At 39.1% G+C, this 27,970-nt stretch overlaps 1 protein-coding gene across 12 annotated transcripts in view; it reads left to right on the top strand.

Moving 5' to 3' along the window:
• HYDIN (HYDIN axonemal central pair apparatus protein) overlaps positions 1–27,970 on the top strand; it is a 433,704-nt gene that overhangs the window by 174,365 nt on the left and 231,369 nt on the right. For all 12 annotated transcript variants that reach the window (XR_008423557.1, XR_008423558.1, XR_008423559.1 and 9 more), the window contains 2 exons: positions 9,340–9,439; positions 27,612–27,730. Coding sequence is in view for 9 of the 12 variants with exons in the window: in XM_053906649.1 (XP_053762624.1) it covers positions 9,340–9,439; positions 27,612–27,730 (219 nt within the window). In the remaining 3 variants the exon portion in view is untranslated. The remainder of the gene's footprint in view (positions 1–9,339; positions 9,440–27,611; positions 27,731–27,970) is intronic.

Here is a 27,970-nt window from a genome sequence, read left to right on the forward strand (position 1 = left end):
AGGAAGGAAGGAAGGAAGGAAGGAAGGGAGGAAGGAAGGAAGGAAGGAAGGAAGAAGGGAGGGAGGAATGGAAATCAGTGGGTGGTGATGAGTTTGGTTCTGAATATGGTGAATTTGAGATGACAGTAGATATCCAAGAAATTTTGGAAATGCAGTACTAAATTTGTAAGAGAGGAATTGGAAGTAGAAGCAAGATTTGTGAGTATTATATAGAGACCTTCACTGAAGGCATGTAAAGAAGATGGAAATTCTAAGAACAGAGCAAACTAGGAAAATTGCACAGGGCCCAAGACAGCCCCCCAGATGCTCACCTTTAGGGACCCTGAAAAAAGAGGAGAGGCTGTAAATTCACAGAGAAGGATGGCTAAGAGGAGAACCAGCTAGCTGAGAGCTCATCAACATATCTTACATGTCTTTCTCCCCCTTTCTGGTGGGTTCATCACTATTTTCTCCTGAAGTTGTCTTCTGAATCTTGCTTGTGTATTAGATCAGCTATGCCAAATGGCCACTATTTAATTTCTGACAGTTGAGTTATGCATCAGTGATTAGTTTTTTATTAGGGTGTGATTCCTTTTAATTAGTTTTTTTATATGAGCTGAATTTACAGTAGAAGCAGGGGGGATTAAAATCAAGCAGTGTCATCTACTGATCTAACAGTCAATCTCTAATGGATACCCTGTCCAAAAAATAAAAATGAAAGGCTGGTGCAGTAGCTTAGAGACCACCTTGCTTTCTGATGGGCTCTTCAGCCTCTGTGTCCATTGAGGAAGGACATTGTCTTCAAATGAGGTAAACTTAAAAAGGAAAATCACCTGTTACCTTAGGGTCTGAAAAGAAATAAATGATAGGCTTATTTTCTCAGACGTATGTCTAAATATCTTGGTTCTTCAAATGCACCACCTAAAACCAAGGTTAGTTTAGCCCTTACTGTGTTCTGTGAATATTGAATATTTTATGGGAATTCTGTTCCTATTCTAGTGGCTCTTTCAGTTTAAGGCAAGTAGATTTAAGATCCAGATCAGTCACTGTCCCTAAAATGCCCCGAGGTGGTGATGAGTTTGAATTTAATAAAATTTTATTAATTTGATCATGTGAGAAGTACTTTAATTCAATGCTGACCCAAACTCTAGAACTGCAAATTCTTACTCTTTTCTACCACCTGTTCACCACTTGGCCATTGGTTAGTTCCTTTGTCTTGACTCACTTTCTTCTCAATATGTTCATTGTATAACATTGCCATAGAGTCTGTTGTTCAAACTTTGAGTTATGCTGGAGTGTCTTGGGTACTGATATGGTCTCAGAATGCAGAGATGGGAGTTTGTCTTTGGAGAAACCCCAAAGGTGTTCACTGGTAGAGAAAGGGAGTAGATAAGGACGCCGAGTGACTACAGGGAGAAGTCAGTTCAGGACAGATATAGGACATAGAAGTCTGGAAGGATTTTTGTTTTTAGCTTTACTTGGTAATTTATTAATATTCTAGTGGTAGCCATGATTGTTGTTCTAGTCATCAGTGCATGTAGTGTATTACTACTATTTATATCAAGTCCTCATGTGAATTCTTTTGATAATGTCTTGGAGTATTGGCCTAAAAATTTCCATTTATGTCTTCCTTGGGGAAGGTACTGCATTTGGTAGAATACTGATTGTTTCTCAAGCTATCTGCTTCTGTATCGTTTTTTCCCCCTTTTGGAAAAAAAATTGCAAAATTGAGTCTATTATGCATGTTTTGTGCCTTCCAGAAAAGCAAGTGAAATTGACTACTTTCAGAAATATAATATTCTATTTTACTAGATGGAATCTGGCTATACAGAATTTTGACAGTCTCATTATGTTATATCCGCTGCTTAGGTCTCTTGGGTACTTGAGTGAGAGAGATTCAAAGACGAAAACCACAATTCTGAGAACTGTGAGGCAGAAGAATATCACACGGCAAAAAGAGAATTAAGCTTTAAATTTCCATGGGTGTCTGGGAATCCTCTGAGAAATCACAGCACACATGTGCTGCCCTTATCTCTGGACTCTGGTCCCACTGGCCTAGGTCACACTTTTAAAAGATGCAGCAAATTTTTGAATATTGAACGCTTGATATTTTCTCCAAAAGGAAGGCCTGACAATTTAAAGGTATTTGCCCAAACTGGTCCTCACTGATTGCCTGACATTGGTGAGCCAGGAAAACATTTTTACTTCTGGTAGCAAATGTCTTTTCCATTAAAGAAAACTTCATCCAGGAGCACCTGTGTGGCTCAAGTCAGTTAAGTGTCTGACTTCGGTTCAGGTCATGATCTCATGGTTCCATGAGTTTGAGCCCCACATCAGACTGTCTGCTGTCAGCGCAGAGCCCCCTTCAGATCCGCTCACTCCCTTTCTCTGCCCTTCCCCCACTCATACTCTCACTCTCTCTCAAAAATAAATAAACATTAAGAAAATTAAAAATTAAAAAACTTCATCCAGTGTCCTGAGGGAAGCTTTAGCTTAATTTAAGCCTCAAAAAGGAAGGGAAACTTGATAATTTCTTTATTACCAGGTAAGTAATAGTAAACCATGCTTTGTCGTCACCTAAGCCTACAGAAAACATGTGGTTCAGCAATTCAGACTGAAAGCACAGCTCAAATTTAGTTTGCTTTATTTTTCCCAAATCGGCATAGCATGTAGGCTCAGCAGAACCAGGTTGGGTGGAAGCCCAGATGGCTACCAAAGAGGAAAGATCTAGCTTTTTGCTGCAAACCCCTTCCACTTGTACCATTAGTCATGAGTCACATTGCAAACATGTGGGAGCTGACTCCTCAGAAATGGACACCAGAAAGGAGAAAGGAGGACAGGAATCTGCTGAGAGCAAAGTGTCCTTGACAAGTCACAGCTCTTCTGTCAGTATGGTTTTCCATCCTTCAGTCTCCTTTTATTATTGTTCGTCCTCTCAGATCTTTGTGCTCAGGCAAACCTTTTCCGCCTGGTACATCCACTATTGTATTGGAGAGCCATAGTAGGTGGAGGGAGGCCTGGGGGAGTCTTTAGAAACAGGAAAGTTTCCCATGGCTCATTAAATAAAAGTTAACACCCTTCTGTGTTAAAAGAGACAAGAATCTGTTCTCTCTAGAGAAGGGCATGAACATCGCACACAACTACCTCATCTCCTCCAAAACTTCAGTGGAATTTTCACTGCAGACGGGTTGGAGTATCTCATTGAAAACAGGACACATCTTCAGTGAAGCTTGCTCTGACAATGGTCAGATCTTAGTTCCCTCTCTTAAAATTTTTTCTGGTCATTATTTTGAGAATCAAAACTTTATGAAAAGCACAGCGTCTTGCCTCAGGAATTACAATGGAGTACAAGTATGTCCTTGCCTGTCACATGCCGACTCGATCTTTTCTCTCAATGATAATTAGGATAGTTTACCTTCAGTATATTAGCTTCCATTTTTGTTTCTTATTTCTCTTGGAGACAACTTCTACTTGTCCCGAGTGATGATAAAGAGAGCTATGATATTTCTCATTGATCTGGAAGATTCTAGAAGAGCAATTGTAGGTGGTGAAACAGAGTATAGCTTCCTATCAGTGCTTCTGTTTTTAATTGATTGATAGAAACCTGATTAAGAAGGTATTTTTATTTCCCATGAGAAGTTAAAAATTTTTTCCTTAAATATGACAACACAGCTGAAAATATTTATTGATGTAGTCGGGAACTTTTCCATTTTGCTGGAACATGATGGGATTCACCACATGTTATACAGATGTTCTTGAAGCCATTGTTCACTGTACTTGTTCTGAGCTGACTGTACCCTGACCCAACTAGGATAGCTTTATAATGATATACCAATGCATTTCTCTAGAGTTGCGACATATTACTGTTGACTATGTCATCCAAAAAATCTCCTGAGACACCTTCCAAAGTAACTGAACATATGAGCATATAGGCTCTCCTACCATGTTTGCCAGATGGGAGCACCAGGTCATGCTGGCCTCATCTCAGCCCAACGTTATCAGTTGTAGTGGTTTTAGATTTCTTCTGGCATTTTTTTTTTTACGATGTGAGGAAGGTGAGGCCTGACCTTTTGTTATAATTGCGGGCGGTGGTGGGGTGGGGGTTCAGGAAATTAAAGAAATTAAAGAAAAATATATTATAAAATCCCAGCTCTACTGCTGGTGTGGTCTTGGATGAGATACTTCTGTTTGCCTTGGTTGTCTCATCTTTAAAATGGGGATAATACTACACAAGGTTGTAAAGTTTGAGGCAGATAATGTATATCAGCACTTAACACAGTGCTGGGAACATGAACTCTTGGTTAATGGTTGCCAATATTATGATTTAGTTAGATTCAATTCAATCTCATTAGATTAGGGAGTAAGATTGGAAAGTATAACATCTGAATAGCAAACATTTGGCTCACTCTCCTAAATTTAAGTTGGGGATCAAAATGCAACTATTTTATATGACAAAGGTAGGCATTGAGCCATATTGTAAACTACTTTCCAGAAAAACCAAGTGAATTAAACATATATATGTAGCTCTGTTCTTGCATTTGGGCTCTAATTTTGCAAAACTTTCCATAATCTTTCATTGGAAGGGAGGGAGGGAGGGAGGAAAGAAGGAAGGAAGGAGGAAGAAGGAGGAAGGAGATGGGTGATAGGTGGGAAGGAAGGTGATTTTTATTTTAAAATTATTTTTTTAAGTTTATTTATTTTGAGAGCGGGGGAAGGGCAGAGAGGGAGAGAGGGAGAGAGAGAGAGAATCCCAAGCAGGCTTCATGCTACCAGCACAGAATCTGATGTAGGGCTCGAACTCATGAACTGTGAGATCCTGACCTGAGCCGAAATCAAGAGTCGCACACTTAAGACACTGAGCTACCCAGGCACCCAGGAAGGTGATTTTTAAAACATTTTGTTTTGGGGGGCACCTGGGTGGCTCATTCAGTTAAGCATTGGACTTTGGCTTAGATCATGATCCCTTAGTTTGTGAGTTTGAGCCTCATGTTGGGCTCTGTGCTGACAGCTCATAGAGAACCTAGATTCTGTGTCTCCCTCTCTCTCTGACCCTCCCCCGCTCGCCCTCTGTCTCTCTCAAAATTAAATAAACGTTAAACATTTTTAAAAAAATATTTTGTTTTTTATTTAAGGGTTCTTAAAGGATATTTTTAAAATAGCCCCTTTAGTCATTGTCAATGTAGGTTTTTTAAGAAGATAACTTTAAAAGGACAACTTTATCATGATGGTATCAATCACCTGTTATGAACTAGTGGCAGTGTGTTCATAGACAGCTTTCCAAAAGTCTCAAAACTATCTGGCAAGTCGGTTGGTTGTTCTTGTTCCAGAAGGAAGCATGACATCCCATTTCTAGAATTATTTAATATTTGAGTAAAAGCTGCAGTATGAGAGTTAGCTTTGGACCTGAAAATTCAAAGCTGATTCCTTCTAGTAGGCTGCTTGATTGAGAAATGAAATGCAGTTGTGGATCTGAGGAAAAAACAAATACTAAGATCAAGAAGGAAGATAATTGCAACATAACTGAAGGCCATTTTGACAATTATTTTCAACAAACAAAGTAAGAGTCACTTACGGGTCACATTCTGTATACTCAGTCTCTCATTTGGAGTAGAAGAATAGATGATGGTAGAAGATGGGTCATACACACACACCCCCACCCCCCCCCCCCCAAAACACACATGGAAGAAAGCAGAACAGCAGGGGTTCTGTGTGGTGAGGTTGGTTTCAGAGGACTGGGAAGAAAGGATATTGATGGCAGAGCCAACAGGGAGAATTCTGAGTGTTTTGGTTTTCAGAAAGAGATTTTAAAATGGAGCAATAATGAAGGAAAAATTCTTTTCAGAGACTTGAATGACACGGAAATTTAATTTCAGAAGAGTCGAGAAGTAATGTGAAATGTTTCAGAGCTATGTAAGTAAAAGTGGGGTCAGTTTAGGCTGATTGCCTGTTTCTGAGGTTTGTTTTCTCTGATTTGCTAGAAGGTGCTATAAAGAGTTTTTGCTGTAAAGAAATAGAAGTTGGAGCAGCAGTGGCTCAGTCAGTTAGATGACCACCTCTTGATTTCAACTCAGGTCGTGATCTCATGGTTTGTGTGTTCAAGCCCCCGTGCCAGGCTCCATGCTGGCAGTGCATAGACTACTTGGAAGTCTCTCTCTCTCTCTCTCTCTCTCTCTCTCTCTGCTCCACCCCTCCTCAAAATAAATAAATAAAACATTTTTTAAAATGTGAAAAAAAGGAAAAAAAGAAATAGAAGTTACTTAACTTTTAAATCCCAAGTGAAAAATAAGTGTCCTTCTACAAGTTCCTAACTCCTTCAAATGACCTGATATTGAAAGCATCCCTCTGTGAGAGGAAATGGAATGACCACATTTCTCTTTTTATAGATACACATAGTCCTCTTAATGTACATTAACTCCTACAAGCCCAGGAGACGGTTTTCTTCCTTCCTCCCTCGTTCCCTCCTTTCTCTCTCTCTCTCTCTCTCTCTCTCACCCCCTCTCTCCCTCTTTCCCTCTCTCTCTTTCTTTTCTTTTCTTTTTCTATTATTTCTGAGAAAGCATGCATGCAAGAGTGAGAGAGGAACAGAGGGAGAAGGAGGGATCGACAATATTAAGCAGGCTCCATGCTCAGTGTGGAGCCCAACAGGGGGCTCAGTCTCACGATTGTGAGATCATGACCTGAGCCAAAATCAAGAGTCAGATGCTTAACTGACAGAGCCACCCAGGCACCCCCAGGAGAGGGTTTTAGAATAGGATTTGTGCTTGAATTTTCTCCCAGGGCTCAGTAAAAGCTGCAGGTGACTAGCAGATGTTGCTGGCACAGTAAAACCACCGCAGCCCAGGATAAGGAGGCACTGAGCCCATGGTCCCATTCACTCAGACTGAACCCTGTGGACTCAGATTCCCTCACACTCGTCTTTCCTCACTATACAGAATGGCTTATCAGCCTCCAGGAGCCTCCAGATCAGAGGATCCTCTTATGGATCACATCCAAACACCAATGCTCCCTCCTCTGGGGGAGATTCTGGTCACCTCCAGAGTGTGTCTTCCCACTGTTTTCCAACCCACCAGTTCTGCTAATCAGACTTTTGTGGTGATGCGGTGTCCAAGAATGCTTCTAGGATGGAACTTAAGTGTGTTTCCATCTTGTGTGCACATGGATCCTGGATTCTCTTGCTGGGATAATGCTTTTGAAAGTCATCTGGTGCACCCCAAACACTAAGAGGCTTGAATTTTCTCACATGTACTGAGCTTATCTGATTTCCAGTGTATCCTTCTTGGGACCACATCTTACTGTCCTGGTGAGACTTTTCTAGCATAGGTTTTCTTAGGATCCAAAGTAGCTCCTTTGGTCAGTCAGTTTGGATAGGAACAGGTTAGTCGTGTCTGTTCTGCACCCGCAAACAGAGCAGCATCTAAACCCACCAGAAGAATACATTTGTCTACTGGTTAGGAGGAAGTCCGGATCTTCAGTTCTAAGATGAAATGTGCACCATTGGGCCTGTGAATGGACGAGCCACCTCTTGTGCCTGACCACTTTGTCTGTTCTAGCTGAGAGTGTTCCTAACTCTCCATATCATCGGAGCCCCAAGTCATAAGGGACCAGCATTTGCCATTTATCAGAAGGGAACAAATAGTGGTTTCAAAGTTTGGAAAAGTGAAATGCCTCAATAAGTGAAAGCACTTAGGGCTTCCCTATCCCCACATGATCCTAGAGGTCCCTTTCAGCTCTAAATTTGTATGACTTTTGTCCAGTTGAGAATATGGCAGATATAGGCTGCAAAGATGAATAGGCATCGGCTGATAACTATACAGTCGTGGATACAGCCGATTGAATAAATATGTTGAGGACTATGAGCCACTTGTGGGTTAGGTGCTGGGAATAAAACGGTCCCTGCAGTCATGGGGCCTTCATTCTAGTGGGCTGATCTCGGATGTGAGAGCTTGCAGGATCCATGCAACACTCGCAGCCCTCACCACTGCTTCTGTGCCCTTCATCATTGTGACGTCAGGATACTGCCTGGGAAGTTCACTGATCAGTCTGTTGCCTTCATGAACAAACCCGAGTTGGCTCTAGTTTTCTATTTCCACCCTCTTGTTCGATGTCTGCTTTGTAAACCATTTTGTTCCTTGCTTGATTCTTTACTCTACCACTATGTGCATTTCCAGCCAGCCTGGAGTGAATACAATATGCATTGGGGATTGTCTGAAACAGAGCCAAGTTGTCTTTTTTTAGTTTTCTCTTTAGCCAGTGGGGTCATTTATAACTTTCCTGATGTGATTATCACTTTTTCCCTACTTGGTCCTATTTACAAAAACCATAGAAAAATACACACCATCCCCCCCCCCTAATTTTTGAAAAATACTTTTATTCTTTCCAGGTGGCGTAAAGGTAACATCACTTATATTAAGCAGTTATTTATTGAGCTCTAACTGTGTACCAAGTGTGGGGCAAAGCATTTGACCTGCATGACCTTGTCAGACTTTGGGTGGGAAACCCTTTGAAGCAGGTGTTACTGGCATCTCCTTTTACAGTCCTGACAATTTAATGAAGAGGCCCCAGGTTACATGGTTAATACAAAAATCTTTTTCAATGAATACCTCAAGGAGATTCTCCTATGTGGCATGTTGTATTACAATTTCAAAACTTGGTTTCTTTATTACTACTTTCGAGTGGTTTGCATTAAAACAAGAAATATCACACTCGATTAGAACCAGCGTTTGATCTGGGCATTGTTTTGCTTTGGACCATTGCTATGTTTTCACAAGTTAAGAGTATGTCCTTGTGCTGTCACCTTAAAAGTTAGGAACGTGGCCCCTCCATCAAGTAAGTTACTCATCTGGACCATATAGATAGATAGGTATGATATACAGATCATATAGATAGATAGATAGATAGATAGATAGATAGATAGACATACAGACAGATATGGTGCAGCACCTATCACATCTATCATAAAATATTTGTAAGCATACTTATGACCCCTTTAAGATGTGAGTTCCTTGTAGTCTCAGACCTCACCTTTCTTCATCCCTGAAGCCCAGTGTCGGGCATCTGTTGGCATACAACAAGTGTCCATTGGATACGCAAATACTGAAAATGTTCTAAACATCCTAGTTTTCTGTAGTAATTATATATTCATGAACTCACTGAAATTATCTTTGAAGCTTGCTTCCAACTGGTACCACCTCTTAACGAGTAGAATAAATTTACTGTCTGTTGGGTAAAATAGTGCTTTCTTTTATCTGTTGTAAAAATATTGCCTTCAAATTTTCTGAGGTTATAACATAATAGCAATATTTAAAAGCAGTGTCTTCCCTTTATCACATTGTTTTTTTAATGATTCTTTTATGGTTTCAGGAAGGTGATGTCTGGCCTAACTCATCAGCTGAAATCACTGTGTACTTTAATCCCCTGGAAGCCAAGCTCTATCAGCAGACAGTTTACTGTGACATTTCAGGTAAAGACTTTCTTTGTGTGGTAAACTCAGGTTACCAAGTGCCCAGAGCATCAAGAGGGGTGCATGCATGTGTGTGCGTGTGTGTTTGTGTGCAGACTACAGGAAGTACATGATATCAACAGGGGAATAATAGAGTCAAGCTATGCGCTTTTCATTTTTTCTCGAACAGATCAAACTTTGAAGTACATTACAATTATAGTGTAGTCACGGGGATAGGAAACCACGGAGCTGGGTTTGCTCTTGATTTTTGGAACAATAAAGAATATTACTTGACACAAAGCCTCAACATTTGATTCTTGTTCTTTTTATAGTCTTTGGCTTTTGAATTTTTTACTTTTTGAGTTTTTAATCAAAATAATGCAGCCAGGGAGGATGGGAAGACAGCCTGGCAGTGGCCAGAAGCTGCAAGGGGGATGTACAAATAGAGTGGTAACCTGACAGCTTCAGAAGATTGGATACAGGTAGAGGAATTAAACACAAAAGTAAATATATTGAGAATAACAAAAGCCAGTATTTTTCACTCTTGGAGGAGGCAGATAGACAGATATGTATATGTGGTAAGGAGAAAGGCTAAGATGAGGCTTTGGTATTGGAATGGAATTGGAGTTCCTTCCCTATGAACTCATGGTTGTTGATATGCACAGAGGCAGAAATAAATAGATGTATAAATGTGTGTATACGTTTATGTACATAGAGCTGCATCTTTCCTAACTGTGTCTATTAAGAGATCCTGGCAGCTTTAAGACCCTAATTGCAGTGAGCACACTGAGTACCCAAAGTTTGGTTTCTGAATCCTGCCCTCTGCCATGAGGGCCTTTTATCAGGACTGAGGCAGAGAAAGAAGATGAGCTGGGAACATTCCTTTCCTGCTGGAAACTAAGGAAATGCTCAAAGAATGACAGGGTTATGTCAAAGTGATACAGAAGCCAGCAAAGGGACTTCCACTGACCAAATTTGAAACAAGTTAAGAATCAAAATAAATAATGATAGCTAATAGATTACAACACATTGATTAAATAGGAATCTCTGAATCCACTAAATAAAAATTGACCATTTAGCACTTCGGGTAATAATGAATTCAGGTAAAAAGCATTCTGAAGATTTAATGGATCTTAAAATAATGGGTGAAAGCAGGGTATAGAACAGGATTTTATGTAGTCTCAAAATATCCTACCTCAGAATGCTTATTAATTATAAAGGGGAGAAATCTAACTTTACAATGAAGAAAACTGGGAGGTGTTATCTTAGTTAATACTAACAGTAGTCATCCAGCAAATCAACCTCACAGACTGCTCACTAGGATACAATGAAAACAAACATCTCTTCACTGATATTAGGGTCAAAATATCTAACACGGTCTAATTATGGGGAAACGTTAGATTAACCCAAATTGAAGAAAAAACCAAAATTAACAGCTTGTAATCTTCAAAAATATCAAGCTCATGCAAGTCAAGAAAAGACTGAACTGTTCCAGATTGAGTGAGACTCAAGAGACATGACATCTGGATGACTGGATCCTTTGCTTTCGAGGAGATTATTGGGTAAAGGATGTATGGAGGCTCTTCGTACTACTCTGGAAGGTGTTCTATATTTTAAAAATGCCTCAGAATTCTCTTTTAAAATACTGATGCCAATAAATAAGTAAAACAGGTAGATAATAAGATGATAAAGCTAAAGAGTAGTCTCCAGTGTTACTTTCAAGATGAAGCGCTTTTGGCTGTTTCTTGTGGTGGTAATTTTCCTTACTAATTCTATGCTTATGTTGCTGTTTTGTTTATTACCTCTTGAGACTCCTGCTCTGAAAGATAAGGATTTAGTTCCCTTATGATCTTATTGTTCCCTTGCTCGCCTTACTGAGTTATAATATACATACAGTTGGGGCGCCTGGGTGGCTCAGGCCGTTAAGTGTCCAGCTTTTGATTTTGGCTCAGATCATGATCTCACAGTTCGTGGGTTCAAGTCCTACATTTGTTTCTGCGCTGACAACATGGAGCCTACTTGGGATTCTCTCTCTCCCTCTCTCTGCCCCTCCCCTGCTCTCTCTCTCTCTGTCTCTCAAAATAAATGAATATACCTTTTTTTTTTAAAGCGTATTCCTTTTAAAAAATAATAATTTACATGCAGTGTATTTCACCGGTTTTTGGTGTACAGTTCGGCAAGCCTTGACAAACCCCAATAGAATAACTGCCACCATAATAAAGGTACAGAATATTTCCATCACACCACGAAGTTCCTTCCTGCCACGTCACAGGCCATCCCATTCCTCCACCTCAGCCCCTGGCAACCCAATTATTTTTATTTTATTTTTCGAGTTTTATTTGTAGCTTTAAATAATATACTTAAAACTGTATTTTTTGTTCCATCAATTCTACGGTCTCTCTTTGACACGTACAGGTGTTGGGACCCCTGACCTGCTCACCACCATTCCATCCTCTCAAATTTTCTTGTTAATTTTTTAAAATATTTATTTATTTCTGAGATAGAGAGAGACAGAGCATGAGTGGGGGAGGAGCAGAGAGAGAAGGAGACACAGAATCCGAAGCAGGCTCCAGGCTCTTAGTTGTCAGCACAGAGCCCGACGCAGGGCTCGAACTCACAAACCATGAGATCGTGACCTGGGCCGAAGTCGGTCCCTCAACCAACTGAGCCACCCAGGTGCCCCACCCTCTCAAATTCTATGAGTTGTTCTACTTTTGTATTAAAATGATTGGTAACCATATTTAAATCCTCTAGTTCGTCTACATAAATTCTGTACACTGAAGGGCCAAGTTCTGGGATTAAACTTTTTTAATCCTCTGATGGTTGGATGTTCTGACCTCTATTGGTGAATGTTAATCAGCAAAGAATTCCCCTAAGGTGTGTAGCAATTAGTTTCCCTCTCTTCACCGTCCACGAGGTCTCACAATTATGCCTCACGTTAGCTTACTTCATCATCGAATTGACTCTTTTGTGCAGCTTTTGCCGAACCCCCCCCGCCCCCCGCCGATGTTTCTCATTCTTCATTTCTTCCATCCTATCTAATTTTAGAATACATGCTCTTCTTTTCCTTGAAGACATTTTTCTCAGAGCCCACAAGCTTCTCATTCCAAGTCAGATCAGCCACCTCCTGCATAGTTATTACCAGGGAATTTTTTAAATTTCCATGTGTGTTCCATTGTATCTTTTTACTTTCACTTTGCTCAAGTAGCTTCCACAGAAAGGGTATATAGAAGGGAAACTTTGATCCCTGCATACCTGGTAATTTCTCATTCTGCCTCCATACTCACCTGATAGTTTAGCTGACACTTCTAGGTTAAAATTTTTTGTCTTCAGAATGTTGAAGACATTGTGCCAACTTTATGGTAAAGGTCCGGAAGTCTGAAGTCACCTAGTTCTCATTCCTTGCTAGGTGGCCTGTTATTTCTCTCTCAATATTTTCTAGGGTTTTCTTTTTGTACTTGAGGTCTGAAATGTCATGAAGCCATATCCAAGGGTGAGGTTTCTAACTCATCCTTCTCAGCTTTCTATGGGCCATTTGAGTCTGATTACTCATGTGTTACTTCAGCTCTGGAAAATTGTATTATTTTTTACATATTTTCCTCTGTCATATTTCATTTTATTCTTCTGGAGATCTTAACAGTCTAATGTTAGACGTATAGGATTGATCATCTGTTGTCAAAGAACCAGATTTTAATCAAACATGAGCAGTGAATGACATTAAATGCCATTCAATGCTCTTAAATAAGGATGTGAAGAGAAGTATTTATTTGTCAGAAAATTCCAAGGTAGCAAGTGTCAGGCAGTCACAGAGTTCCTTCCAGTGCCTTCTGATCTGTGGTTGTTCATTTGTATATAAGAATGAGAAAGTGGGTTTAATTTTCAGGGTAATTAGTGCTATTTACTTCTGCTGTTTAATGTTTAGGTCTCCTAGGATTTACAGCTGTGGCGGTTATTTTAATAACAAAATATTAAATGTCTAGAGAGAGAGAGTAATAAGAATGCACAATCGCTAGCAACTTCAAGGCAAAAATCCCACTGTTCTGCTCTGCCTAGCATGTTGTCAGTGCATGTCTACACAGCCACTTTTCTCTGTATATAAAGAGGGCAAGCAGTCTAAGAACAGTATAGAAGGATGGGCTGCCTAAGCCAAGATTGTGCTGCCCTCCCCCTCCCCCCAGTTATATATGTCCCTTCCTGATGACGTTTTCCCCCATTCTCCCTGGAAGTAACCATCACTTTGACTTGTATGATCATGATTTGTTTTGTTTGTTTTCACTTACATGCTTGTTTAAAAAATTTATATATTGAAATGACACTCTATTATGCTGTTAGCACCAGGAAGATAAAGTCACTCGATAAATATTGATTCCATAAATGAGCAAATAAATGAAAAAAATGAATGAGTGAATGAATCCTGGTTTGATCTGGTCGTTGCCTTGCTCATGAATGCAGGATTCTCAAGATTGCCCCAGAATGGATGCAGAATGGACCAGGGGCTTCAGGATCGACATAAATCCATTTCTACACTTCATAGCAGCATCATTTACCCCAGACTTCTAAATGGGTCTGGAGGAAATGCTGGTACATCAGTGTTCAGACAGAGGCTGGAAATGCTCCAGTGGCCCCCATGCCACAGGTGGTAGATCCTCCCTCCCATCTATGACTAGCGGGATGTCGTGCTTGGCCACGTTCCAGGGGGTTGGCTGCTCTCCAGGAGGTTCCCAAACATTACATAACTAGCTGTGTTCGTCTATTGTTTTGTTTGCAGTTGTGAATTCTGCCACAGAATTCACATCCTGGATCAACTGAATAGTATAATTTTCCATCTGCATGACATTCTTCTTTATTCTGATAGTGGTTTATTAAAAGACATGATTGCCAGAGAAGGGTTTTGTTTACCTTGTAATTCCATATTATCTTCCTTGTAAATTCCATGTAATTCACTGTGTCTTTTCAAGGGCTGGTGATGATTCCTTAGTATTATCTTCAAAGAATTGGTAAAACTTCCTGGTTTTAGGTCACTAAAAAATGCTTTTTAGGCAGATAGAAAAGCCCCTTCCCTTGTTTCATTTTGCTTTGCTTTTGCATTTAAAAAATACTTTGAGCCTATAGAAGAAAATACGTATGGATATGCTTCCCCTTCATGCCTTTTTACATAAATTATAGCATACTATACACAATGGTTTTGACACTGCTTATTAAGTATTTCTTGCAGATTATTCCATGAACACTAAATAAAAAGTGTCATTCTTTTTCATGGTCCCATAGGAATCCTTAGTATTTACATACTATCATTTAATTTTTAACCTTTTGTCACTAAGAAACAAGACATACAGGGGCGCCTGGGTGGCTCAGTCCGTTGAGCATCCGACTTTGGCTCAGGTCATGATCTCCTGGTCTGTGAGTTCAAGCCCTGCATCGGGCTCTGTGCTGACAGCTCAGAGCCTGGAGCCTGCTTCTGATTCTGTGTCTCCCTCTCTCTCTGCCCCTCCCCCGCTCACCCTCTGTCTCAGAAATAAATAAACATTAAAAATTTTTTTTTAAAAAGAAACAAGACATACATTCACAAATGTGCATAAAATATACTGTCGTAGGCAGAGCAACAGCCTCCCAAAGATGTCCATCTCCAAACCTGTGAATATGTTACTGTGGTTGTGTTACATTGCCTGACAAAGGGAAATTAGGGCGGAAAATGGAGTTTCAGTTACCAATGAGCTGACCTTAACATAGGGAGATTAACCTGGATTATGCGAGTGGCTCAGTAGATAATCATAAGTGTCCTTTAACTTCAAAGAGGGAGGCAAAAGTATCAGTCTCAGTGTCAGAGTGATGTGATAAGAGAATGACTCAACCAGCCGTTTCTGGCTTTGAAGATAAATGGCCAAGAGATGTGGACAGCCTCTAGAAGCTGGAAAAGGCAAGAAAATAGATTTCTCCCCAGAGTCTCCAGAAGGAAATTCAGCTCTGCCAACACCTTGATTTTAGTCCATTGAAACCCATCTTGCATCTTAGACTTCTGACCTCTATAATTTTTAAGATAATAAACCTGTGCACTAAGGCATTTAGTTTGTGATGACCTGTTTTAGCAGCAACAGGGAACTAATACACATGCATATATATTATAAGACAAATATCACATACATGCTACTAAGATAATATTTCCAGTCCTGAGAAGCCCCCTGTGTGTCCCTTCCCAGGCACACTTCCCTCACCCCAACCTCCCCCTGAGATCGTCACCATTCTATCCTTCATGGTCATTATTTCATTGCCTTCATTTGTAGTTTTTACCCCAATGTGTGTGCGCATAAACAATGCAAGTTGGTACTGTCTGTTTTTGAAACGTACGTAATTGGCATCAATCTGCATGTCTGTCTCATCCATGTTGTTGCTCATAGCCCCAGTCCTATTTTGTTTTCATTGTTGTGTACTATTCCATCCTGTAAATATATGTTCAGAAACAGGAAGTAGCAGGGAAGGCCAGTGTCATTTGTCTTGAGGAGGCCTCTTGAGATGCATGAAATTTAACCCACATCTCCACCTGCAACTTTTTTTTTCTTTTGAAAGCTTTTATATCTAGGCACCATGAGTACAAAGATGTACAAAACCAGAGCTCCTGCCCTCAGAAAGCATTAGAAATGAGTGGAGGAAAGTAACCAGCAATTATATTGCAATGCTATCCAGTGAATGAATGCATTAATAGATGAGGGTACAGGGCACACACAGCTCAGTCTCGGTTTCTAGGGAAGGCTCCTCAGGGAAAGTGACCCTTCTGGAGTATTTGTTAGTCAAATAAAAAAAGGATGTGTGTGGGTGGGGGGAGGTGCTGGGCATGTCAGGGAGGGAAACACTTTGTGAAAATACATGGCAAGAGGATGAAATGGCAAAGAATTGCAAATTCTTGGCATGTGTCTGCCAAAAAGACAGAGAGACTGGGAGGAGAGAAGGGGCAGGAAATGGAGTTGGATGCTGAAGGAGTAGTTAGCTCAGGGACAGCTGCTCTTGACTGCCAGACTAAGAACCTTGGAATTCCTCCTGGCTGCTGTGGGAAATCACAGAAGGGCCCTAAGCAAGGGAGTGAGTGACCTGCTTAAATCTGAATATAGGAAATACAACATTACTGAAATCTTTTCAGTTCATCTGAAACTGAAATGTTTTTCTTCACTTAAATTTTCAGATTTTCTTAGAAGTAGTTAAACTGGATGTTAGATATTGATAAAGACTTGCTGATGGTCTGATCTGTGGCTTGAAACTGACTTTTTATCTATCTTGACTTTCCAATGTAATGTGGAAAATCCTAATCTAATCATGAAGAGATGACCTTTAAAAAAAAAAAAAAACTCAACGGGAAACCACACATATTTGGTTTGGATCACCATATGGGAGCTTCAAAGTAAGCAACACTTTCTGATTTAAACTGTGAAATATATTGCTAGATAACATCGTTAGTGGGTGCTTCAGAGTCAGATGTGAAAAAGCAGCATGATGGAAACGATGCCAGATGTACCTACTTCCGTTAAGGACCCAATTAAAATGTAACTACTGTGTCCATTTTCCTTCTGCCCATCATAAGAAAGAAACATCTGAATTTTTAGCACAATTTAGAGCTTTTGACCTTTATCTCAGCTGAACTATAGAATGGACACTTAGGAGAGAGAAAGCTAAATCACCCCAATCACTGAAAACATTTTTGAGTTTTCAGAATAATAAATAATGCTCTACATATTTGTAGGTTTTCTTCTTCAAAACTCATCAGACTGCAACCTCATAATAATATAGGGTTTCTTAGTCCTATGAATGAGAAATTATTTTCTTGATCAACTACCTTATTTACTTTAAGTTGTATGTTCAATTATCAAATATTTCAAACATACAGAATATAGGGAAAATATATATGTATCCATACCCAGATTTAGGAAAACTCAAACAAATGGAAAGGTATGTTGATAGTTTTGGTCAGGAATATCAACATTATAAATTGGTCAGTTCTCCTGGTAAATAACGTGATCTCAGTGGTAATATCAAGGTTTTTTTTTTAATTAGGTTTATTCCAAAGTTCTTATGGAGGAAATAAATGAACTAGAACTGCTTAGAAAGTTCAGAAAAACAAGAATAATATGAGAGGACTAACCCCACCACGTGTTAAAACATATTTAAAAGCTACAATAAGTACCACTGTATGGTTCTGGAACTTGAAGAGAATGTAGCTATTGAGTCAATATTAATCCTTTTCTTCCTTACCAGTTATCATCATCATCAAGAGCAGCAGCATGCCTTCAACCCCTAAACCCTCCCTTCCCCCAAATCCACATTTCCCAATGTCCCGGATATGTGAGCAAGTAAAAACCCTAATTACGTAAGCCACTTTGTCCATTTTATCTTTTGTGCATAACAAACCACCCTAAAGGTTTAGTGGCTTAAAACAACTGGCAGCCATTTATTCTGCTCACAGATCTGCAGACTGGTCCCGATTCAGCAAGGACATCTCCACTTTGCTCTCCCTGGAGACAGCTGGACAGGCCTGAAGGTGAAAGCTGGTATCATTTTATAGCTCTTCCACCTACATGTCTGGCAGTTAATCCTAGCTCTTGACAGGGACCTCGCCAGGTTCTGTCTGCTGGAACCCTCATCCATGGTCTCTCCATGAGGCTGCTTGCTTCCTCCAAATATGGACAAGGGACCATATGGTTACTGTGGGAAATCTCCTGCAGCTTAACTGTCCTTTCTTTCAGTTGCCTATCTTTTGTATCAGATTGACAGAAGAATTACTCCATCCTTTGGTTTTCTACAGCTTCCCTGTGGTGAATTTGCCTTTGTTTAGCCTACTTGGGTACTAAACCTGCATCTTCAGTCTAAGAATCTCTCATCAGTTCTGGAATTCCTTAGCACTTATCTCTTCAGTGTTGTTTTCATCTCAATATCTCAGTTTTCTCCCTCTGGAATTTTTTTTAGATATATGTCTTTCCCATGGACTCACCATACCTTCTGACTTCTTTACATTTTTTATTTCTTTGTTTCTCTTTGACATATTCTGGGTATTTTTCTAAGATCTTTCTCTCAGTTGATTAGTTGTTTAGCTACTTCTACTCTTTGGTATTCATCTACTCCGTTTTTAATTTCATAAACTTGGTTTCTATTTCTGTGTTTACTTCTTGAGAGATTTTAAGATGAGAGGTTAGAGTTCCTTTAAGAGTTTTCTATTATCTCAAACTCTTGGCGTACTAATTTGCATGTTTGTGGTAAACACTGACTTTCCTCCTACTGGATTGTTTCTTGAGATGGTTTGAAATGTTTGCATTGTGAGCCCATCTTTAGCATGTGCTGTGGACTGAATATTTGTGTTCTCCCAAAATTCATATGTTGAAACCTATTAGCATACTTAATATTCAACCTTGTTGAAACAAGGTTCATGTTTCTTTGGGTAACATCCCTAGAGAATCTGCATAGAATTACTCTGGCTGATCATTAAAAATGTAGATTCTTGGGCTTCATCTATGTTTTATTGAATCAAAATCTGTGGAGATTGTGTTAGAGAATATCTGTTTTAAATGAAGGCTGAAAAGTAAGTGTGTAGTAGGGTTGCAGGATACAAGATCTATATAGAGAGAATCAGTTGTATTTCTATACAGTGAACAATGGGAAATTGAAATTTAAAAAAACACTGTCACTTAAAATAGCATTAAGAAATCCTAAATACTTAGAGATAAATTTGACAAGAGATGTGTAAGACCTGTACATTGAAAACTATAAAACATTGCTGGGAGAAATTAAAGACCCAAATAAAGGGAAAACTATACCTTGTTAACAAGTGGATAATTAATATTAGTAAGATGTCATTTCTTCCTCAAGTTTGTTGATAGACTCAATGCAATCCAAATAGAAATTCTAGTTGCTTGCGTGTGTGTGTGTGTGTGTGTGTGTGTGTGTGTGTGCGCACGCACATGCGTGCATGTGGGTGTATAGAAATTGACGGGCTGATTCTAAAATTCATATGGAAATGCAAAGAACCTAGAATAGCCAAAATAACTCTGGAAAAGAACAAAATTGGAAGGCTACCACTACCTTATTTCTACAGTTTTTAAGCTACAATAATAAAGATCATCTAGGATCATCTCCCCATCTCAGAATTCTTAATCACTCACTTACTTTGCCATATAAGGTAATATTCACTCTTTTACTATATAAGGTGATATTTACAGGAATTAGGACATGGGACCACCTTTGAGGGCCATTATTCAATCTACCACAGGTGCCATGTGGATGTCCATCTGTTTTGGCTCTGTGCATTCCAGTCCATCTTCCCTTCTGTCATAAATTCACATATATGTGTACATTTATTCTGAGTTTTTTGTTGTTTCCTTAATCATTTTGTACCTTCTGCCCCAATACCACATTAACTTAATTATAATAGCTTTATAATAGACCTTAATATATCAAAGAGCAAATTAGCCCTATTTATTCTTTTAAAGAATGTCTTGGTTGCTATTGGCCCCTTGATTTTACATTTAAATTGTATAATCAATCTGTACATTCTACCCGATGGCATTTTGCTTAGCAGAGTGTTGAAATTAAAGATCAGTTGGAAGAAAATTGACAATTTTATGATATTGAGTCTTCCTTCTCAAGGACATAACCTACTTCTCCATTTAATTAGATCTTTGTTAATATCTTTCAATAAACTTTTATGATTTGCCCCTTGAAGATCTTAAATATATATTGTTACATTTATTTCTAGGTACTTTATATTTTTGTTGCTATTGTAAATAGTGTCTTGGAAATTAATTTTTCTGGTTGTTGCTATATGGAGAAATGCACTTTACTTTTGAATATTGATTTGGTAACCATCAATATTACTGTATCTTACTAATTAAAAAATTATTCACAGAGTCTTTAGGATTTTCCAGGTGGATAGTCCTAAAATACGTGAATAATGACAGTTTGTTCTATTTATACTTTTCCTCCTCTTTTTTCTTGCCTTACTGCACAGGAATGGAGTTCAAGTATAATATTGGACGTCTAAGATAGATGGCAAGTTTTTGCAAGCCCCTGGTTATATTTTCTGGATCACATCTAAATGCAATGTGATCCTGTTGCATTCAGGCCTTCAAGGCTATTAGAGCGGGTTCTGTAGTGCATTTCCCTGCTTCTTGTGTGAAATCAGGTCGCTGTAATCAGAGATAGGAAACTCCCCTGTTTTACATATGTATGTATGTATGTATGTATTTAATTTTATTTTTAATTTTATTTTTTAACTTACATCCAAATTAGTTAGCATATAGTGCAACAATGATTTCAGGAATAGATTTCTTAATGCCTCTTACCCATTTAGCCCATCCCCCCTCCCACATCCCCTCTAGTAACCCTCTGTTTGTTCTCCATGTTTAAGAGTCTCTTATGTTTTGTCCCCACCCCCTGTTATTTTATTTTTGCTTCCCTTCCCTTATGTTCATCTGTTCTGTGTCTTAAAGTCCTCATATGATATTTGTCTTTCTCTAATTTTGCCTAGCATAGTACCCTCTAGTTCCATCCATGTAGTTGCAAATGGCAAGATTTCATTCTTTTTGATTGCCAGATAATACTCTATTGTGTATATATACCACATCTTCTTTATCCATCCATCCATTGATGGACATTTGGGCTCTTCCCATACTTTGGCTATTGTTGATAGTCCTGCTATAAACATTGGGGTGCATGTGTCCCTTTGAAACAGCACACCTGTATCCCTTGGATAAATACCTAGTAGTGCAATTGCTGGGTCACAGGGTAGTTCTATTTTTAGTTTTTTGAGGAACCTTCATACTGTTTTCCAGAGTGGCTGCAGCAGTTTGCACTCCCACCAGTAGTGCAAGAGAGATCCTCTTTCTCCGCATCCTTGCCAACATCTGTTGTTGCCTGAGTTGTTAACGTTAGCCATTCTGACAGGTGTGAGGTGGTATCTCATTGTGGTTTTGATTTGTATTTCCTTGATGATGAGTGATGTTGAGCATTTTTTCACGTGTCAGTTGGCCATCTGGATGTCTTCTTTCCAGAAGTGTCTATTCATGTCTTTTGGCCATTTCTTCACTGGATTATTTGTTTTTTTGGATGTTGAGTTTGATAAGTTCTTTATAGATGTTGGATACTAACCCTTTATCTGATATGTCTTTTGCAAATATCTTCTCCCATTCTGTCAGTTGCCTTTTAGTTTTGCTGATTGTTTCCTTCACTGTGCAGAAGCTTTTTATTTTGATGAGGTCCCAATAGTTCATTTTTGCTTTTGTTTCCCTTGCCTCTGGAGATGTGTTGAGTAAGAAGTTGCTGCAGCCAACATCAGAGAGGTTTTTGCCTGCTTTCTCCTCGAGGATTTTGATGGCTTCCTGTCTTACATTGAGGTCTTTCATCCATCTTGAGTTTATTTTTGTGTATGGTGTAAGAAAGTGGTCCAGGTTCATTCTTCTGCATGTCGCTGTCCAGTTTTCCCAGCACCACTTGCTGAAGAGACTATCTTTATTCCATTGGATATTCTTTCCCGCTTTGTCAAAGATTAGTTGGCCATACATTTGTGGGTCCATTTCTGGGTCCATTTCTCTATTCTGTTCCATTGATTTGAGTGTTCTTGTGCCAGTACCATACTGTCTTGATAATTACAGCTTTGTAGTATAGCTTGAAGTCTGGGATTGTGATGCCTCCTGCTTTGGTTTTCTGTTTCAAGATCACTTTGGCTATTCGGGGTCTTTTCTGGTTCCATACAAATTTTAGGATTATTTGTTCTAGCTCTGTGAAGGATGCTGGTGTTATTTGGATGGGATTGCATTGAATATGTAGATTGCTTTGGGTAGTATTGACGTTTTAACAATATTCGTTTTTCCTATCCGGGTGCATGGAATATTTTTCCACTTTTTTGTGTCTTCTTCAATTTCTTTCATAAGCTTTCTACAGTTTTCAGTGTATAGATTTTTCACCTCTTTGGTTAGATTTATTCCTGGGTATTTTATGTTGTTTGGTGCAATTGTAAATGGGATCTATTCCTTGATTTCTCTTTCTGTTGCTTCATTGTTGGTGTATAGGAATGCAACCGATTTCTGTGCATTGATTTTATATCCTGTGACTTTCCTGAATTCATGAATCAGTTCTAGCAGTTTTTTGGTGGAATCTTTTGGGTTTTCCATATAGAGTATTGTGTCATCTGGAAATTGCCCTGTTTAAAAAAAAATTGGGGGGCAACTGAGTTGCTCAGTCGGTTAAGCGTCTGATTTTGTCTCAGGTCATGATCTTGCAGTTCATGGGTTTGAGCCCTGAATCAGGCTCTGTGCTGACAGCTCAGAGTCTGCTTTGGAGTCTGTCTCCCCTTCTCTCACTGCCCCTCCCCTGCTTGCACTCTCTCTCTCTCAAAAGTAAATGAACATTAAAAAAACGATTTTAGGGGCGCCTGGGTGGCTCAGTCGGTTAAGCATCCGACTTCGGCTCAGGTCATGATCTCGTGGTTCATGAGTTCGAGCCCGCATCGGGCTCCTGTGCTGACAGCTCGGAGCCTGGAGTCTGCTTCGGATTCTGTGTCTCCCTCTCTTTCTGTCCCTCCCTTGCTCATACTCTGTCTCTCTCTGCCTCAAAAATAAATAAAACATTAACAAAACTTTAAAAATAAAATAAAATAAAATAAATAAAATAAAATAAAATAAAATAAACATTTTAATACTTCAGTCTTCTAGCAAGGAATCTGTCCTAGAGCTTACTAGTTCCTTCACATTTGTCCCTCTTGCTGTCTTTTGCCAAGACAAGAAAAATCCCTGCTTCATAAATCTTACAGAAAAGTAGCATTTGTAATGTGACCTTAAAATGTAGACTAACTCTGGCAAAAGTACTGCTGGTTATCACTTGTACTCCTATCCTAGGTGAAGGAAATGGCTAGCTACACATAAAACAATCTCCGTTGAAGTAATTAATAATTCCCAAAGAAACATTAGCTCACTGCTTTATTACAACACATCTCCTTTTTTTAAAAAAAGTTATTATTAAGGAAGGCAGTCAAGGTAACAGATGGGGAAAGCTTTAAGCCTGACAGTTATAAATAGTCTTGCTGTTTATTCCACAATATATTTGCAATTCTCCTTCTTTGCCGTTCTGAAAGTTGGATCTCTGTCAAAATACTTTTCTCTTGACCAAGCAGTAAAAATCATTGCCAGTAGATTAGAACTCTAAAATAATGGAGTGAGTTGATGAGGTTCTCTGAAAGTTTTACTTATATTCTACAGTATTGTTAACACAAACACCTGATCTTCAGAGTGATCTCTTTTCCAGGGATCAGATGGATTGGGGGAACCCTTTGAATGGATCACTTGTCCCAAATATTGCTGATTGCTCTTGTTTCTTATGATCAAAGTAATACATGCCTAATGACCACTGTGTTGCCAAGCACTAGAGGGGACATAGAGACAAATACCCCTGTCTTTGAAGGGACAGTCATGGAGAGAAAGCCTTAAAGATACAGAAGCTAAGTAGCAACAAAAGGCTGGAACATAAATTTCCATAAGGCATTATAATGATAATAATAATAAATTATAAATATGGCTTGATTGTTCAAAGCACAGTCACTATAATACTAAAGATTATATCTAACAGAGCATCAAAAGTATTTTTCAATGTTCAAAATGTTACAGAGCAAATCTTTTATTTTTGCTTAAAGAGTTTGAAATGTAAATGGTATACATTTAAGGAAAACCTATCAAATTATCAAAGATTTTCAAAAGTGTGATATCCCCACTATCAGGGAGGGTAGGGAGAGACAGACCTTTAAATACTGTTGTTTGTGTGCAAATTCCTACAACCATTCTGGAGGGCAACATGCCCATAGCTATCAAAATGTCAAATGTGCATCCCTTCGTTCTGGCAATTCTATTTCCAATAACAGTGGGCTAGGCAATTTGGATTCTCTGTCTCTGTCTCTCTGTGTCTCTCTAAAACACAACTAGAAGAGCAAGGCAAAATATTTTCAAGGACTTTTTATAGTCAAAAGAGAGCTACCAAGACAGTAGAGAATTACAGGTCCAAGATCCAAGAGAAGAGGAAAGCCAAGACAGTCAGACTTTGGACACCACTTTATCCTTAGAGACACCACCTTTTTGGTAGATACTACAGACAAGCTGAAAAGTTAAGTACAGTTAGGGAAGAAACATGGGAGTTCATGGGATGCCCAAGGAGAAAGGGCCCTCATAACTCCCCAGACTTTATAATGGGACCCAGTGAAGTGGGGACTGGAAATGGATCAGCCCTCCCAAAGGTTGAAGCTCAGCTTTGACTGCTTTTTCAATTATCAATTTGATTACAACAGTTCTTCGCTGAGGTTCTAGGAAGTAATCTCTAATGTTCTAAGGCATCAATTAAATATGAGGAATTAACTTCTCTTTTATAATTAGCATAGTACTAGCTATATGCCCTTCTTGGGAGAATTGAGAAGATAGTCACTCATGACTTGGTACAGAGCTTAATTCTCTCACAGAATCTTAGTGGAGAGTGGTAAGATTGGGTAATGCTAATACTCCTTAGTCACCAGCCAGAAGCAAGAGGAAGTTACTATCTTCTCAGGGCTTCAGATGACCACTTCAGGTTTTATGTACACTGACCAGCACTCAGTCAAAAATAATCAAACATATAAGGAGACAACACAGTCTGATAGAACACCAAGATAAACAATATAAACTTCATAGAGAGCCAAAAAACATAATTATTTGATAGATTTTTTTAATGTTAAACATTTTTTTTAATATTCTCAAAAGATTGAGCAGAGGCCTGGAAACTATAAAAAATCTAATGGGAAGTCTGGAACTGAAAAGTTACATTAACAAATTAAGAACTCAGTAGAATTGAATAGCCTGTTACATGCAGCCAGAGATAGATTTTATAAACTGAAAAATAAATCTAAAGAAAATATCCATACTGAGGCGTATAGAGATAAATATAGAAAAGAGCATCAGAGTCAAATAGAATGTGGTAAAAATTTATCTGTGTGGATGGAAAGAAATGAGAAAATGGAGCATAGGCAATATTTGAAGACATAATGACTGAAAATTTAAAAACTGATGCATGGCACTCATCCAGAGATTCACAAATTGCTATAAACCTTAGGAATAATACATGAAAATGTCACCTGGGAACATGGTATAACTGGTAGAAACCAAAAACAAAAAGAGAATCTTTTTAAAAATTTAAAAAAAAATTTTTTTAATTTTTTTTAACGTTTATTTATTTTTGAGACAGAGAAAGACAGAGCATGAACGGGGGAGGAGCCGAGAGAGAGGGAGACACAGAATCGGAAGCAGGCTCCAGGCTCTGAGCCATCAGCCCAGAGCCCGACACGGGGCTCGAGCTCACGGACCGTGAGATCGTGACCTGAGCTGAAGTCGGACGCCCAACCGACTGAGCCACCCAGGCACCCCTTAAAAATGTTTTTTATTTATTTTTAAGACAGAGACAGAGCTCCAGCAGAGAGAGAGGGAGACACAGAATCTGAGCAGGCTCCAGGCTCTGAGCTGTCAGCACAGAGCCCGACGCAGGGCTCGAACCCATGAACCGTGAGATCATTACCTGGGCTGAAGTCAGATGCTTAACCAAATAAGCCACTCAGGTATCCCCCAAAAGAAAATCTTAATGCAGTCAGAGGAAAAGACATTTACCTCAAATGAGCAGTAAGACAGTAAGCTGACTTTTCAACAGGAGCTGTAGGAGATAAGAAACAATAGAAAATCTTTGAAGTGCCTAAACAAATTATTCATAATGTGTTCAAGGATATTAATTACATTGTAATTTGTTGAATGAAAACCTGGAAACGATTTAAATATCCAACAAGAGGGACTGGTTAAAAATATTTAACTCATCTTCAAGTGATGGTATGTAAAGATGTTGCAGATATTGGGGCACCTGAGTGGCTCATTCGGTTAAGCTTCCAACGTCAGCTCAGGTCATGATCTTGTGGTATGTGAGTTCAAGCCCCGCATCAGGCTCTTTGCTGACAAGCTCGGGAGTCTGGAGCCTGCTTTGGATTCGGTGTCTCCTTCTCTCTCTGCCCTTGCTCCTCTCACACTCTGTCTGTTTCTCTCTCAAAAATAAATAAACATTTTATTTTTTCAACGTTTTTTTTTTTTTTTTTTTTATTTGTGGGACAGAGAGAGACAGAGCATGAACGGGGGAGGGACAGAGAGAGAGGGAGACACAGAATCGGAAACAGGCTCCAGGCTCTGAGCCATCAGCCCAGAGCCTGACGCGGGGCTCGAACTCACAGACCGTGAGATCGTGACCTGGCTGAAGTCGGACGCTTAACCGACTGCGCCACCCAGGCGCCCCAGTAAACATTTTTAAAAAATTATTAAAAAATGTTGTAGATGTATTGTTAAGTGAAAAAAGCAGTTACAAAGTAATAACAGCATATGCTTTCATTTCCATTAAACTTAATATAGTATTTACTATTTAAATATGACCATGTAGCACTTTAGTATTTAAACATGATTGAGTATGGAAGGGTAGGCACCAAAATGCTAATAGTAGTTATCTTTGGGTAGTAGAATTATGTGAGAATTTCTACTTTCTTTATAATATTTTTATAATGATCATATATTATCAGATAAAGGTATATCCATTTTAAAAAAGGAAACAAAGCCAGTCAATACCCTAAACGTTGTGCTCTCTGTTCACCCGCCCTGGGTCCACTGTGGGTGTGCAGTCGTGGATATTGTGAGTGGATCCCATTACCCCTACTGAAAGAAACTCTATGGTAAGACTCCTAGACACAGATCCTTTAATACCATTATCTTCCTAACTGTAGGGAAAATCATTGAGAATGATGTCCTGTGGAGGCCCATGGTGACTCTCGTTTTATAAGAAGCATCTATCAGTGGTCACTCTTCTCTGATTTAGAAAAATTACATTGTTTTAAAAATAAGGAACAAGAATACCATTGAGACTGGGTTAAAATTTAAAAAAATTTTTCTGCTAAAATATCCGCCTTAATTACAATGTAAGCTGCTCTCTAAAGATAAGAAACTACCAGTATTCGTGTTTCCTAAAGATAAGCAAAATCTTCAGCATTGGTTAAATTGCAGTTCCCTGGGTCCAGCACAGGGATTTGATACAGAACTCTTGATTGCTTACATTGGCACCACGTCATGTATAGTTTGGGGGTAATGAAGCATCCTTCAGGGTAATAAAGTCTGACTTGTTTTTATAGGCCGAGAGATCCGTCTGCCCCTCCGAATCAAAGGCGAAGGAATGGGGCCAAAGATTCACTTCAATCTTGAACTGCTGGACATTGGAAAAGTTTTCGTTGGATCTGTACATTGTTATGAGGTAAGCACGAGAATTGTTCATTGAGACTCAGATAGTACTTGGCTTTTTTGGTTTATTTTATTTTGTGTGTGTGTTTATCGATACAAAACGTGTACAATCACATCCATTTGCCGTTACTCATGCTCAGACTCCAGAATGATCTGGCTCTTCCTTCCTTTCCTAGCAAGCCTCCTTGAGGATTTCCCCTCTAGCTTTCCTGAAGGCAACAAAGCCATAATTTAATTGGTTTTATTTATCCTC

The sequence above is a fragment of the Panthera pardus genome, unplaced genomic scaffold, assembly GCF_024362965.1.
Source record: "Panthera pardus isolate Hobbes unplaced genomic scaffold, ASM2436296v1 HiC_scaffold_19, whole genome shotgun sequence".
Classification (NCBI taxonomy): Eukaryota; Metazoa; Chordata; class Mammalia; order Carnivora; family Felidae; genus Panthera; species Panthera pardus.